Below are 16734 nucleotides of genomic sequence, written 5' to 3'. Positions count from 1 at the left end.
TCCTGAAACCGTGTCTTCCTGGGACTCACTGGCCATGTCCGCCCGGCCTACATGTGTGTATCAAATGTGCCGAGGAGACTTTCATTCTTAACATACATGCTTGAGAGAACTGGGGCTTTCTGACATGGGGGAGGGTTTAATTTTAAATGGTAGGCAAATCTAAAGTGCTAGGGTTGGTTGGCCTGCTGTGGTGACAGCGCTGGCTGCGGGCTGTAAGCTGTGGTGCAGGCCGCCTGTGGGGCAGGGATGCAGGCCTGGCTCCTCAGGGCTGTGAAGCTGACCAAGCCGGGGAGCCTGAGGCAGAGACGCCAGGTGTCCTCTCTGCATCCTTTTGGGAATGACATATGCCCTCCTCCCCTCTTCTACCCCCTCCCCCCAAATGTAGGTAGACAATTCACTGCAGGTTTCCACAAATAACGCATAATGCTATTTTGCAATTTGTCCTTACTATTTTATTTTTATCCTCACCTGATATTACTTTTCCATTGATTTTTAGAGCTAGTGGAAGGGAAAGGGGAACAGAGAGAAACATCAAGGTAAGAAACACACATCGATTTGGTTGCCTCCTGCACATGCCCCGACCAGGGCTCTGACCAGGGAGGAGCCTGCAACTGAGGTATGTGCCCTTGACCGGAATGGAACCTGGAACGCTTCAGTCCACAGGCCGACTCGACTCTCTATCCACTGAGCCAAACCAGCTAGGCACCTTTTTTTTCCTCCTCAATTTCCTGTCTGAGCAATTGATTTCCAAAGGAAGGAGTGCTGGCGGGTAGCAGGAACAGGAGGAGCGGAGGGCTGTGCTCCCCATTGCTCCCACTCCGCCGCTGGGGCTCCGGAGGAGAGCGGGTGGGAGCAGCTTACCATGTAGTTATCCTCCAGGAGGAGATAGGCGGACGCTGTCTCCAGGAAGTAGTACAAGGCCTTGCTGTTCTCCCCCAGAGCCAGGAAGTGGTAGGCCAGCGGCATGACGGCCACCTCCAGGATCTCCTCGCACTGGCACGACTCCAAGGGGATGATGTCTTCATGAGCCGGCCTTATTTTTGCTATGATGATGTCAATGAAATTCAGCATCTTTTCTCTGATTTCTTCGAAACTGTCCAAATGCAGAAATAAAGAGGAGTCATTACACGCAGACACAGTATAGCTTTTGTTGTTGTCGCTGTTAATCCTCACCTGAGGATACTTTCCCACTAATTTTTAGAGAGAGTGGAAGGGATGGGGAGAGAGAGAAAGAGAAACATCAGTGTGAGAGAGACACATGGATTGGTTGTCTCCCCTCCCCGCCCCCCTCCCCGCCCCCCGCACCAACTGGGGCCGGGGATCGAGCCTGCAACCCAGGTAGGTGTCCTAGACCAGAATGGAACCTGAGACCCTTCAGTCCTCGGCTGACACTCTAACCACTGAGCTCACCAGCCAGGACCAGTATAGCTTTTGAAATGAAAACATCTTTACAGACTAAGAAAAGACAAGATAAGGAAACCTAATGTAGATCCAACTGACCAAACCTCCCCGACACCCCTTCCTTTCTCCACTTTGCCTCAGAGGCCAGAGGTGCGGGCCGGACGGATGACTCTAGCAGTCTATGGAACTGAATGACAGTTGTCTATGCTGTACCCCCTACACACTTATATACGTGCCTGTACCTGGAAGTTTCTGAAATTGTCTCAGACTTCCTCATGACCTCTATTTTGGAAAAGATGTCTTCAGCTAGAAAATAAATGAGTTGTATAGGTCAGTGAGCTGTTCTGCCCGGCACATGCCTGGTGTTTAGTTACAAGGATCAGGGAACCTTGACTTCAAATGTGCCGTCACCCCTGGCCAGATGGCTCATTTGGTTGGAGCATAGTCCTATTCACCAAAAGGTTGGGGGTTCGATCCCCTGTCGGGGCGAGTACAGAAGCCAACTGATCAATGTTTCTCACATCAATGTTTCTCTCTCTCTCCCTTCCTCTCTTCTCTAAAATCAATAAACATATCCTCTGGTGAGGATTTAAAAAAAGCACAAAAAACCTTCAGTCCAGCCTAACTTAAATATGTTAGAAAATTCCATGATGACCTGAAAACAGAAAACAAATGAGAATTGTTTATTCTAGCCACTTCTCTATCTCGGGAGAAGGAGAGAGACTTGTCTCAGATCACACGTCTGCTGGCTTCCAGGCAAATGCTTTACTCTGCAGATCTATAAATTTATAGAAGTACAGCGGAAGCCCCTCGTTATCGCCGTCTTCAGAAAGCCCCCACAGGATCAGTGCCCACAGGCCTCTGTGCAGGCCTCTCCCAAGGTCCTTCTCAGATGAGAGAGGGTTAGTTTGCCCACCTCCCTGCCCCCTGCTCTGAAACTGCCATCTGGTGTATCTCAAGGGGACTTGAAACCTTCACCTTCTCCAGGAATGGTTAGAGCTAATTAAGAAAGAAGTAAGTTTACTTTTAAATCCCTGGGATTTGGCCATCTTCCTGATGGAGTCCATGTCCAAGGAGTTGAGCCGAATGTCCACCGTGAAATGGTGATAGGGGATGAAGTCCCCACTGTGGCATTGGTCGCACCTGTGGGCATTTTCTTCTAAGAAGCGGGCACATTTCAAGTGCATGTCCACCTTCTGGTCCTTCAGCCACAGCTCGTAGGCTGTCTTCTGCATCATTGGCCTGCAGAACCGGATGATGTGGCACTCGATCACCTCGCTCTCCAGCTCATGGAGCGCTTCGCTCTCCCTGTGCGCTGGAGGGAACAGAGGGCTTCTCAGCCAGGCGGGGGGTCGGGGCACGAACCCGCTCCCGCTGCTTACCGTGGGTCAGCTCTGACTCAGCTGTGCCTTCACTAAGAGGAGACATGGGTCCCTTCCAGGCCCCGCTCACCCCGTCCTTCTGCAGACTTCAGAGACGAGGAGCGATGGTACACCTCAAACGAGTCCGAATTCTGCTTCAGAGCCTTCCGGAGCTCCTTGCTGTTCCGGAAACAATCAAAGATGTTGGATTCCACAAGGGTCGCCAGGGCGTTGATCATCCTCTTCATGTTCCAGCACGGGAGGATCTCAAACAGCAGCTCCGTGGTGAAGGTCAGGCCAATGATGGCCGCACATCTGACCAACATCTGGTGCGAGAGGCTCATGCTGTCCAGCTGGACCAGAGAGATCTCTGCAAGTGCAAAGCCACACGGGAGGGAACTGCGTGTCTGTCTTTATCAGATACTTTCTAGAGACAGACCCCTGTCCTGCTCTACAGCGCTTGGTCACAGAGACCACACCAGGTGAGGCCAGAAGGAGTGTTTGCTCAGTGCCCACTTCACAGAGTGCTTGTGCTGAAAGCATGAACAATGCATATGCTAGGGCTTAAAAATGTGCATGGCATGAAGGCCAGGTAAACATCAGACTGATGTCAACGTTCTGATGGTGTTAAAGTGTGACAAGGATGGGCCACAGCAGGCGAAGGCACAGGGCCTGCCCTCTGTATGCCGGAGGATAGCTGGTCCTCTATCTCCTTCCCTGGCTACTCTTTCTCCTGGGATCTCCTAGCAATCGGGCTTCCCTCTGTGCTCCCCAGAGGTCCCTTTTCCCTGTGACACGCCACTGCCATCTCTATGTTCACGACAAAGTGTCAGAGGGTTCCCAGCACCAACCCCAGCTTCTCTTCTGAGCTCAGTGTCAGAGCTCAAATGTCTTCCTGGACATCGGACCAGAATGTCATCACCTCACCCTCCTCAGGGACACAATGAGAACTTCTCAACTTGTCCACAGACCACTATAGAAGCCACGCTAGGCTACCTTCCTATGCTGGTGGACACAGTGAATGAAAACACAGAAATGAGCTAGAGGCTCTTTTGGAGACTGAGAACCTTGAGTCACCCCCTCGGTCATCCTTTGAATCATTTAAAGTTCTCTATAGCTAGCATGAATTGGAGCTGAGTATATATAAGGACTTGGCTGGGAAATTGTTTTCTTTGACACATCTCTGATATAAATTCTCCTCTTTGCCATCTCTTACAAAAACAAATGGCAGAGAACTTTCAGTATTACCTTCTCTTTCTCCTTACTTGGTTTCTGTTTAATTGAGAAGTACTGCACCTCATTCTTGCATGCAGCGGAAGAAAACTTTGTTCAAATCAGCCGAAAACCGGTTTGGCTCAGTGGTAGAGCATCGGTCTACGACTGAAAGGTCCCAGGTTCGATTCCGGTCAAGGGCATGTACATTGGTGGGGGGCACATCCCCGGTAGGGGGTGTGCAGGAGGCAGCTGGTCAGTGTTTCTCTCTCATCGACGTTTCTAGCTCTCTGTCTCTCTCCCTTCCTCTCTGTAAAAAAAACAACAAAAAAAAAAACAACTATAAAATATATTAAAAATAAAAAAAAGAAAAAAGAAAACTTTGTTCAAATCAGACTCCAAAATATGCACACGAGGGAGGTGGCTCCTAATTAGAAGCAGAAAAGTCCCACCTTCCTGGAGCCTCCCCGGCCCAGGGCGACGAGAAGCAAGCCACGCCCGGGTGCTGATCCTATCTCCTTTTCAGTCCCTAGTCCTAGCAGTGTTTCCCAAACTTTTGACATATGTGTACCCCTTCTATAATTTCCGTAACGCTGAGTACCCCTCATACTCATGAGAACATAGAATTAGGCGCAGCTAAGCACGGTGCAGTGCATATCCCCACCAAACTCCGGTGCAACGTGTACCCCCACCAAACTCTTCCTGTACCCCTGGGGGTACGCATACCACACTTTGGGAAACACTGTAGGAAGCAGAGGGTGCCCAGGCTCTGGAGAAGGAGCAGCAGGTGGAGTTGTCTTTACCTTTCAGTGATGCTGGTGGTGACAAGTTCTTCAATCTGACACCACTAGCGAGTTTGCAGACTTCCTCGTTTCCATCATCACCACTGAGAGTAAATGATTTTAACATCTCTGTTGGCTTAGCAACATTCTCTATCAGGAGGTAAAAGGCAAGAAAAGTGGACAGTCACTGTTCTGTCATTATCTTGATTTTCAGATGCACTTTGAGGTGGGCTCACATGAGGAAGAACAGGCAGAAGTGTGTGTTGGCTCACCAAATAGTTTGGAATATTGTTTTTAAGAAAAAATGATATATGAAAAAAAATCTAAATTTATTCCTAAGATGTTTTGTCCTGCCCTTGGCCAATATCGTTCAATGATTAGAGCATTGCCCCATGTACCAAAGGGTACAGGTTAAATTCCTGGTCAAGGGTCTGTACCTGGATTGCAAGTTCTGTCCCAGCCCTAGTTTGGAGAGAATGCAAGAGGCAACCAATCAATGTGTCTCTCTCACATCTCTCTTACTCTCTCTGTTTCTCCCCCCTCCCTCCCTCTCTCTCTCTCTCTCAAAAAAAAAAAAAAAAAATTGATGGAAAAATATATCCTCAGGTGCAGATTAACATAAATAACAAAAAAGATGTTTTATTTCCCTGCCCCTCCACAAACAAAAACTATTGAAGTACATGCAGTTTCACAAAAATTTGACTTAAAGATTATCACTAAGTATCTTATAGTATATAACATCATATATTTTAGGGAACCAAGATGGTGGCATAGGTAAATGCCAGTACTTGCTGCCTCCCACAACCACATCAAAATTACAATTAAAATACAAAACAACCATCATTTAGAACTGCCTGATATCTGGCTGAACGAGAGTCCTACAACTATAGAAATAAAGAAGAAAGTACAAGACTGGTGGAGGTGCAGAATGGGCTAATTGACACCAACATGTGGTATGTGTGTGTGTGTGTGTGTGTGTGTGTGTGTGTGTGTGTTTAGTTGGGAGGGATATCTTTGTTGTAAAGGCCTCGCATGAGAATCAGGGGGTCTCAGCACCATACCAGTCCCCCAGCCCAGGGTTAAAGAGCTGGGAAGAGAAGTCCCCACAACTTAGAGCTATAAAAACCAGTAGGGTTGTGGCTGAGTGACACAGAAGCTGCTGGAGCCCCAGGAAGATCCTCTTAGAGGGCCAGCACATAACCTTCATGGTCAGCTTCCTCTGAGCAACACCTTGGGGGAGCCAGGGCCATAAGGGGAGGAACTGGATTGTCTGGCATTGGGGCAGGAACTAGGAGGCGGCTTTCTACCTGACCACGGTGCTCAGAGGAGTCATTGTTCCTGTGCTGGACCTCCCCTGTCCCAGAGCTGACTGGCAGCCATATCTGAGTTTCCATCAGCATGACCCACACTTTTTGTTCCATGTTGATGATTTCCTTAGGCCGTGCCCCATCCAATTTGCAGTCTAACCCAAGCTGTTTGCAGCAGCTTTTCCAGATGAATGGCCTGTCCTAGTTCAGGCTTCAGACTTTGCTTAAACCTCTCAAACAAGCAGCCTTACCCAAACCTATCAATGAAAGGCCCAAGACCTGGCACTAGCACCAGCTTGCCTTGCTTCACAGCTCGACACTTCTAAGCCCAATACAAGTAGCAGCCACCTGAAGATCTCTCTATAGCTCCTGCCAGGTGGTCCCAGGCAGTGGCTAATTTTACATCTCCCTGGAAGCCCTAGAGCCAGTGCACCAGGTGGATAGCTTCAGACCACACCAGATTACAACTCTACACATTCACAAGTGACATACTCAAGGGGAAGACTCAGTGAGCACCAAAGCCCCAATGAAGCAAGTCCTGCTCCATAGGGGTATTTCCTACACAGCAGCTCTTCCACTGCAGTCGCAGATGGCCCTCACAGCCAATTGGCCTGTGGGTCCATTCCTCCCAATGATACCAATAGCAATCAAGGGTTAACCACAATAATTCAGTGAACACAGCCGAAACAGGGGCACACCTAGAGTGCCCAACTCAGGTGACTGGGGAGGCTGAGCCATTGGGCCCTATAGGACACATACTTCACAAGACCTCTCTACCAATTCTAAGAGAAATAGAAGTTCTACATAATATAAGAAATAAACACAAGGGAAGCAACCAAAATGTGGATACAAAGAAACATGTTATAAATGAAAGAACAGAAGAAATCTCCAGAAAAAAGAACTACTAGATACAGAGTTCAAAACAATGGTTATAAGAACGCTCAAGGATCTTAATGAGAGCTTCAAGGGACTTTGTGAGAATTTCAAGGATTTTAGTGAGAATTTCAAGAAAATTAGTGAGAATATCAAAGAAATGAGAAAGAAACAGGAACTAAGGATACACTAACAGAAATGAAAAGTAATTTACAGGGAATCAAAAGCAGAATAGAGTATGCAAAAAATCAAATCAGTGATTGGAATATGAGGAAGCAAAAAACAACCAACCAGAAGAGCAAAAATAATAAAAACATATGAAGATAGTATAAAGAGTCTCTGGGACAATTTTAAGTTACCAACATTTGAATAGGGGGTGCTAGAAAGAGAAGAGAGAGAGCAAGAGATTGCAAACCTATTTGAAGAAATAATGACAGAAAACTTCCCCTACTTAGTGAGAAAATAGCATACAAGTACAGGAAGTTCAGAGAGTCCTAAACAAGAGGAACCCAAAGAGGCCCACACCAAGACACATCATAATTAAAATGCCAAAGATTAAAGACAAAGAGAGAATCATAAAGGCAGCAAGAGAAAAGCAGGTAGTTACCTATGAGGGAGCATCCATAAGACTGTCAGCTGATTTCTCAACTGAAGTTTTTCAGGCCAGAAGGGAATAGCAAGAAATATTCAAAATTATGACTAGCAAGGACCTACAACCAAGATTACTCTAGCCAGCAAAGTTGTAATTTAGAATTGAAGATCAGATAAAGAGCTTCACAGACAAGAAAAAGCTAAAAGAGTTCATCATCACCAAACCAGTATTACATAAATGTTGAAGTGTATTCTTGAAGAAGGAGGAGGAGGAAGAGAAGGAGTAGGAGGAAGAGGAGGAGGAGAAAAATATGAACAAAAATGCCAAGAAATCTATGGCCTTTCTAAACACCAATTGTGAACTTACAGAAAGAGAAACTAAAAAAGCAATCCCATTTACCTTCGCACACAAAAAAATTAAGATACCTAGGAATAAGCTTAATAAGGAGGTAAAAGAGCTATACGTGGAAAACTACAGGACACTGAAAAAAGAGATAGAGGAAGATGTAAAAAGATGGAAGAACATACCATGTTCATGGATTGGTAGAGTCAACATCATTAAAATTTCCATACTACCCAAAGCAATCTATAGATTCAATGCACTCCTTATTAAAATACCAATGGCATATTTCACAGACCTAGAAAGAACTCTCCAAAAATTCATCTGGATTAAAAAAAGACCCCAAATAGCCACAGCAATCCTGAGAAAGAAGAACAAAGTAGGAGGGATCTCAATACCAGATTTCAAGCTGTATTACAAAACAACTGTTCTCAAAACGCATAGTACTGGCACAAGAACAGACATATAGATCAATGGAATAGAATAGAGAATCCAGATATCAACCCAAATCACTATGCTCAATCATTATTTGACAAAGGAGGCATGAACATACAATGGAGTCAAGACAGTCTCTTCAATAAATGGTGTTGGGGAAAATTGGATAGATACATGCAAAAAAAATGAAACTAGATCACCAACTTACACCATACACAAAAATAAACTCAAAATGGATACAGGTCTTAAACATAAGATGGGAAACCATAAAAATACTAGAGGAATCCACAGACAGCAAAATCTCAGACATATGCCAAAAGAACTTCTTCACTGATACTGCCCCTATGGCAATGGAAGCTAAAGAAAAAATAAACAAATGGGACTACATCAAAATAAAAAGCTTTTTCACAGCAAAAGAAACTATCAACAAAACAACAAGAAATCCCACTGTATGAGAGAACATATTTGAAAATGTTATCACTGATATAGGTTTAATCTCCAACATCTACAGGCAGCTTATACAACTTAATAAAAGGATGATAAATGATCCAATAAAGAAATGGGCAATGGACCTAAATAGAATATTTTCAAAAGAAAACAGAAGGAAGGCCAAGAGACACATGAAAACATGCTCAAAGTCACTAATTATCTGAGAGATGCAAATCAAAACAACAATGTGGTACCATCTCACACCTGTCAGAATGGCAATCATCAACAAATCAACAAAAGACAAGTGTTGGCAAGGATGTGGAGAATTAGGAACCCTCGTGCACTGCTGGTGGGAATGCAGACTGGTGCAGCCACTGTGGAGAACAGTGTGGAGTTTCCTCAAAAAACTGAAAATGGAACTCCCATTTGACCCAGTAATCCCATTCCTAGGAATATATCCCAAGAAACTGGAAACACCAATAAGAAAGGATATATGCACTCCTATGTTCATAGCAGCACAATCTACAATAGCTAAGATTTGGAAACAGCCTAGGTGCTCGTCATCAGATGACTGGATCAGAAAACTATGGTACATCTACACATTGGAATACTATGCTGTCATAAAAAAGAAGGAATTCTTACCATTTGCAGCAACCTGGGTGGAATTGGAGAACTTTATGCTAAGTGAAATAAGCCAGTCAATGAAAGAAAAATACCACGTGATCTCACTCATTTATGGATAATAAAGAAAATTATAAACTGTTAAACAAAAAGATAGATACAGAGGCAATAAAGCATCAAACAGACTGTCGAATTACAGAAGGAAGGTTAGGGAGTGGTGGGGGAGATCAGAGATCAACTGAAAGACTTGTATGCATGCATATAAGCATAATCAATGGACGCAAAACTCTGGGGAGTGAAGGCATGTATGGGAGTGGGGTGGGGGGGTGGGACAATGGTAAGATATGTACACATATAATACCTTAATAAAAAAGTGAGAAAAAAATATGAACAAAAAAATGCCAATAGATACTTACCTATAAACAATTGATAGATATCAAAAAATCAAAATAAATGAACAAATAATCTAATGAACAAAATAAACTGATGAATAAAATAGAACCAGAGGCATGAAAACATGGAACAGACTGACGATTCTCTGAGGGAAGAAAAAGATTAGCCAAAGATCTTATATGCATGTATGTATCACTTATGGACACAGACAATAGTGTGGTGGAGGCCTGTGGGTGGGGTGGACAAGGGCACGGGGGAGGGGGAATGTGGGGAAGAAAGGGGGACATTGTAATACTCTCAACAATAATGACTTTAAAAATAAACATAGATTTTACACATGTTCAATACCCACACTCAGATGCCAACACATTCAAAAGGAGACGGTACTCTACTTGTGACTTGGTTAGGATCAGAAAGAGATAGGTCAGAAATGGCAAAGCCTGAATAGTCAACTTGCCTAGTAATGCTGTCTCCTGGGACTCGAAAATGCTACGTTCTCTCGCCGTTGGAGGTACCAGGTCCCACGGCCCTTGACTCCCCCAACCCTCTGGCCCTGGCGGAGGCCGCCCAGGGAAAGCCCCCTCTGGCTGCCCTCTCTGGGGCAGGGGAAGCCCTCGATGTGGGACTCACTGAACAGGTTATTCCAGGACACGTTCGCCTTTTCCTCGGACTGGATGGGCTGGAAAACAAGCACCCTGTGCTGGTCAAGGTTTTTCAGCAACTCTTCGCAGTAGAACGGGATCCCACAGCTTCCCTCCACCAGGTACCTGCAGGGAGCACAAGGCACCTCCTCACCTGGAAGAGCCACTGGAGTCTTCTCAATCACGTGAAGATAATCTCTTCTCAGACTCTATTGCTTTTCTTTCCTTTTCTAATTACCTACAGCATTTACCATCTATCCAAGGCCAAAACTATGAAATAAGGGGCATCCTCAGTCTTGTCTCCCTTCCTCACCTTATAAATGGCCATTTTCATTAATTTCTGGTTTATATTTTCGATGTTTGTTGCAGAAGCAAGACATCCTTATTAGAAAGAACCTCGGCAGAGACCAGGTGGGCTGTGAACAGCCAGCTAAAGGGAAAGGGGGGTGCTGTCTGTGTGCCTCAGGGGACTCCTGTCAAGCCCCAGGAGGAGGTGACTGAGCGGCTCAGGAGGCACTGACTAGACAGCCAGCTTTCCACGTGCACCGGCAGACAAAGCCAGCATCAGGCCACCCCGCGGTCCGCCGAGCAGGACCTCGATTAGGTGATTAGGTGCAGGTTGTGGTCTTTCATGTTTACCATTTTGACTTTTGAGTCACTTGCTCATTGATAATGTCCTAAGACTTGTTTAGAGTAGAACCCACACCCAGCAAGAGGAGAGGGAAACAAACTGACTGACAGGTTATAACAGGGAAACAAACTGACTGAGCAGGGACTAGAGTCTGAGCAGGGACTCTAACAAGGAAAGGGGTTCAGCATCCCTCCTACCAGCCCGAGGGATGGCCGCTATGAGAGGCGGAAATAGTCACTTGAAGCCACATCTTAAGGAATCTGAAGCGGCCTGGACCTGCGCAGTGAAGGCAAGATGCCTTCGGGACAGAACAGGCTACTCACAAGTCCAGTTCTTTGGGGATGCCCTTGACGTTGAGGTCCAGGCAGACCTTGTTGCGGATGTCACGGGGCTGCACAGCGCCAATGACGACGTAGGTGGTGTTCCTGTTCTTTATGATGGCGCTGGCGGCTTCGCAGGGGATGTTGAGGAACGGGCTCAGGGACATGATGATGAAGATAGGGACGGTCTGGATAAGCTTCTCCAGAAAGGCCCAGGAGGTCACGTCCACAAACTGGGCCTCATCGATGATGAAAATAACCCTTTCCTGTCTCACTGTCTGGACAAGGGACAGAAACGGGAAGACAAATGCAGTGGGTGGGACTTCGGAGTTTATCCACGTGTGGGTCTGCGTGAGGACCCCTGGGTTGTGTGGGGCTGAATGAAACATTTTTCTTCCCAACAAAGCTGAATTCAGATGCCACGAGCTTGGAATTTGTGGCAAATTGGAGAGAGCTGGCTGGAATGGACTCTTACTTGGACAAATCTTGGTGCAAAGATAATACAAATTTGTAGGGGAAATGGGGTTGTGGCCAAGAAAAAGCACCCATTCCATTAAATAGCAGTCGTTTCCCACATGTCATTTGAATCTATTGGCAAATGAAGCCTCCCAGGGATATCGACTTGACATTCATTCCACCCATGCATATTCAGTGCACACCGGCCACACGCAACGGCCACGTGCACCGGCCCCACACACCAACCACAAACACCGGCCGCATGCAATCATTCCACCCATGCATATTCAGCGCACACTGGCCATATGCACCGGCCTCGCACACTGGCCATGCACACTGACCACAAGCACTGGCAGCATACACTGGCCACACACACGGTGCTGGGCCTGCAGAGGCTGCACTCGAAGTGGCAGAGCCAGTCCTGCACCCCAGCACCTGCTGCTGCTCCAGCTGGAACTCTGAGTGGGTCACACTGAATGCAGACCCCATACCCTCTTCTGTGCAGACTGCCTGTCCCTGCCTGGCCTGAATTATGTATTTGCACACTAGCATCAATTGGGAACCTGCCCCCTCTCACTGCTCCAGGCTGGGTTAGCTTTTTGTGGTTCCTTCTGAGAAGAGATGAGGTTACCCATTCTTTCCTTCTATGTTTTTAAAAAAATATATTTTATTGATTTTTTACAGAGAGGAAGGGAGAGAGATAGAGAGCTAGAAACATCGATGAGAGAGAAACATCAACCAGCCGCCTCCTGCACACCCCCCACCGGGGATGTGCCCGCAACCAATGTACATGCCCTTGACAGGAATCGAACCTGGGACCTTTTAGTCCGCAGACCGACGCTCTACCACTGAGCCAAACCAGTTTCTGCTCCTCTATGTTTTTAATAAATAAAAGCAGCAGCTCTAGCCAGTTTGGCTCAGTGGATAGCGCATTGGCCTGCAGACTGAAAGGTCCCAGGTTTGATTCCGGTCAGGTTAAGGGCACACGCCTGAGTTGCGGGTTCGATCCTCAGTAGGGGCATGTAGGGGGCAGCCAATCAATGATTCTCTCAATCATTGTTTCTATTTTCCCCTCTCTCTCCCTTCCTCTCTGAAATCAATAATAATCTATAATAATAAAAGAGTAATATGCTAATTAGACCGGAAGACCTTCCGGACGAAGCTGCGGCTGGGAGGGAAGCTGGTGCCGGCAGCGGGGGAAGGCAGGCCTACTCTTGCACGAATTTCATGCCTTGGGCCTCTAGTGTACATACAATCAGCAAAGGCTACTTTAACACTTCAAGTCTCCCAGACAGTCGTTCCGAGTATTATAAGCTGCCTTGTCGCACACACGTAACAAGTTCACTGACCCAGATAAGTTTAATTAATGGTGCTGCCAGTGCTATTTGTGAACTGAGGAGAGGAGAGTAAGAAACAAAACAGCATGAATTTGAGAGTCCATTACGGGCCCCAGTTCTTTAAACCTAAAACAAGGACAGTGAACCGATTCTTTAATGTGAGTAGAAGCAGCAGGGGCCACGCCCACGCTGTGTGCGCTCTTCACAGAAACTAGCTGCTGAGTCCTGCGCACGCTCAGGGGAGGTGGGGCTGCTGAGTCTCTGGAGGCGCAGGTTAAATTCAGACAGGGCAGGTGACCGGCCACGGCCACGGAGTAAACTATTGTCATCGCAGCCCACAGTGAAAGCACATCGTCAGTGGTGTCTTCCAAACCACACTGTGCACTAGAACCAACTGAGAAGTTTTAAAACAACGGCACAAAGCTGAGCAGATCCCTTTGGGTCTTTAGGGTGGGACTCATGGGTCCGTCTTTTCTAAGAAGCCTCCAGGACACTGTGTGCACATGGTCCAAAGCCTGGCACTCAGAAGCTGCCCACACTGCCCTTGTTTATGTGCCCGGATGGGGAAGGAGAGTGTTGAAGGGTAAGCCTGAGTCAATGCCACCTGCATTATATGCCAGTGATCAGTGATTATGTGCCAGAAGCAATGCCGGCCAATAGCGATATAACCAGGAGCAAGCGACTCCCGTCCCTCGAGGCTCACAGACACAGTGGGGAAAATAAAACCAGAAATATGTCCGAGGTGCCACAGAAGCAGGTAGAAGAGGCGTTAGTCATGCCTAGTGATTTGGGAAGTTCTCACCAAAGAGGTGACACTGAAGGATGAGTAGCATTTCTCCAGGTTAAAAAATAATAATAATAAAATTTATATATATGTTGGTTTTTATCTCATTAGCAATGGGGATTACTCAGAGAGTATGAAGTGTAGGCTGGCTGGATTTGCATATACTCTGGCCCTTATATGGAGGATGAATTGGGGTGAGGAGGGGTGAGGTGCAGAGATTGGTTGGAAACTATGACAATGGTCCAGAGGAGCCCGATACAGCAGAGGGAAGAACATTGGGGATTCCAGAGGCCGCCCAACGGAGAAATAGGACCCAGCAACTGAGGAGACGTGTGGATGTGGCAACTGGTGAGGAGGGGAGCAAAGTGGGAAGGAGTTAATGATGCATGAATGAATTTGCCAGGAGCTAATCAAGGATTGGGATCAGAATGTGGAAGAAAGGGCACTGGAGTAGGAAAATAGATGTACTACCAGCCACTGAAGTGAGTGGGAGTTACTGCATCGAGTGGAATATTCGTCCTTGGAAGTGCGGTCTGGGACTCATGAGGGAGGTGGGAACTAGAGGTGACCATCAACGTACAGAGAGCGCTAACCCCGGCTGAGGGTCTCATTCCAGACTCAGGACCCTGGGCGCTAGGCACTATTGCTTCCCCATCTTACAGATGATACGCGAAAGGGTAGGCAGGTTAAGTCACTCGCTGGAGGTTCCACCCTGGGTAGTCTGCTGCAGAGGCTACATACCAGCTCTCACATGTCCTGCATCTCTTACAGATGGGAGACAAAGAGGAGGTTTTAGGAGAGGCCACACTCCCGGGAATAATGTTAAGGGACTACGTTCAAATTTAGCATAATCTGAGCTCCCAGCCAGGGGCCCTGAGAGGGGCAGCCTGGGGCTACCCTCTGAATGGACTCCGAGCTCAAGGTTGGAAGGAGGGAGGAGAAAGAAACACTTCAGGATACAAGGTTTCCCACAATTCAAAGCTTCCTGCCCCTCAGGTCGCCCAGCTCTGGGATGGGATGCCCAGTCTTCCTCCCCCCATTGCTCGACCCGCAGACGTTCTTACTCTCTCCAAGATCTTCATAAACAATGCTTCCAGCTGCTTCTGCTTTCTCAAGATGCTCATCTTGGAAACCTCTCGTGAGATAGGGAACTGTGTGAAGAATAATGCGAACGTTAAGTACGGGAAAGCAGCAAAGGGAACTACTAGCTGTGTGACTTTGGGCAAACCACTTTGCTGCTCTGTGCCTTCAGATCCTCGTGTGTCAGATAGTCCATAATGTCCTTTCCAGCTAATACCCTTTGTCACTGTGTCTAGTAGATACGGGGACGAGCAGGGCACACTCGGTCCTGCACTGGCAGGCCCCGCTGGAGCAGAGGTGTGGGCTAGCACTGTACAGCTTTGATAGAAAGGTGAAGAAAGCCAGAACCGGTTTGGCTCAGAGGATAGAGCATCAGTCTGCTAACTGAAAGGTCCCAGGTTCGATTCCGGTCAAGGGCATGTACCTTGGTTGCGGGCACATCCCCGGTAGGGGGTGTGCAAGAGGCAGCTGGTCGATGTTTCTCTCCCATCGACGTTTCTAACTCTCTATCTCTCTCCCTTCCTCTCTGTAAAAAATCAATAAAATATATTTAAAAAAAAAAAAAGAAAGAAAGAAAGAAAGAAAGAAAGAAAAAGAAAAAAGAAAGGCGAAGAAAAACCAACCAGCAGGTGGATTTTCTGGAGTGTGACTTTTCTCAGGAAGGGGATGCTCCTTCCGGGAAGATTGGGAGGCACTTCCTCACCAGGTGGGAAAAGAAAAGGATGGCACAGTCAGGGATGCCAGGTCGCCGAGCATCTGGAGGACTCGCTACACCTGCCCCATCACCATTTCCGGAGGAAGTCTAAGGAGAGGAAGTTACCTGGACGTGGAAAATGTCATTAAAGATACAGTGGAATTTCTCATCCAACAGTGTCTTGACTTTATTTTGAATGTTGGTCTGTCGTTCTTTGTAGTGTTTACAAGTATCCAGACCTAAGACATTGGCCATGAGGATCTGGATGGTATAAAATTTTTGATGGAAGCTGATCTTAGTCAAGGCAATAGCAATTGTCCTGTTTGTAAGAAAGTCAAGAATCAGAAGAGAGTTTAAAAATAAATACATATTTTAAATATGTTTCTATTGGTTTAAGAGAGAGGGAGGGAGAGAGATAAAAAACATCAGGAGGAAAGAGAATCGTTGATTGGCTGCCTCCTGCATGCCCCCCCACTCCCACCCTCTCCCCGGACTGGAGACCAAGCCCACAATCAGGGCGTGTGATCTCCTGGTTCAGATGTCAATGCTCAACCTCTGAGCAACTCCAGATGAGCTTAAATATATTTTATGAAATTAATAAAGGCTGAAGGCAAGCTCTGACTCTTCATATTCAGTCGTCCTAACAGCAACTCCCCAAGCGATCTGCAGGCCTGTCTTAATTCTGCTTCAGACACTCGGCCTGTTCCACTGGGTTCCTAAGCCCAGTTTGGTTCGCCTTCTTCCCCAGACCTCATCCTCTCACCCGTGCTACCCAATGGCATGCCTCTTGCCCTGCCTGGTGTCATGACACCACATGCATTGTCTTCACAGAGGCTACTTTTTCAGATAGATGCAGAGCTTCTCTCCTACTTAGAATTGTCCAGTGGCTCCCACCCTCTAAAAGGGGTAAGTCTGGACTCCTCTCTGTGACATACAAGACTCTCCAAGGCCTCACCATGTGCTTTCCTGCCACTCTCTGTCCAGCAGCCTCTCCTCCACCACCACCAGACAGCACAGGACTGTCTACGCTCTCTGTGCCTTCGCTT

At 46.9% G+C, this 16734-nt stretch overlaps 1 protein-coding gene across 9 annotated transcripts in view; it reads right to left on the bottom strand.

The window, feature by feature from the left end:
• The window catches only part of ADCY10 (adenylate cyclase 10), a 59345-nt gene that overhangs the window by 16335 nt on the left and 26276 nt on the right, over positions 1-16734 (bottom strand). For 8 of the 9 annotated variants that reach the window (XR_014793428.1, XM_084867014.1, XM_084867007.1 and 5 more), the window contains 9 exons: positions 15815-16007; positions 14979-15065; positions 11341-11615; positions 10376-10512; positions 4778-4906; positions 2854-3132; positions 2426-2716; positions 1644-1707; positions 862-1093 (listed from right to left, as the gene is read on the bottom strand). Coding sequence is in view for 8 of the 9 variants with exons in the window: in XM_084867014.1 (XP_084723140.1) it covers positions 862-1093; positions 1644-1707; positions 2426-2716; positions 2854-3132; positions 4778-4906; positions 10376-10512; positions 11341-11615; positions 14979-15065; positions 15815-16007 (1687 nt within the window). In the remaining variant the exon portion in view is untranslated. The remainder of the gene's footprint in view (positions 1-861; positions 1094-1643; positions 1708-2425; positions 2717-2853; positions 3133-4777; positions 4907-10375; positions 10513-11340; positions 11616-14978; positions 15066-15814; positions 16008-16734) is intronic. The other variant, XM_084867008.1, reaches the window with a different exon arrangement.

The sequence above is a fragment of the Pipistrellus hanaki genome (genome assembly GCF_964339955.1).
Source record: "Pipistrellus hanaki genome assembly, chromosome: 18".
Taxonomy (NCBI): Eukaryota; Metazoa; Chordata; class Mammalia; order Chiroptera; family Vespertilionidae; genus Pipistrellus; species Pipistrellus hanaki.
Note: the sequence above shows the minus strand (reverse complement) of the source record. Positions and strands in the feature narration are given on the sequence as shown.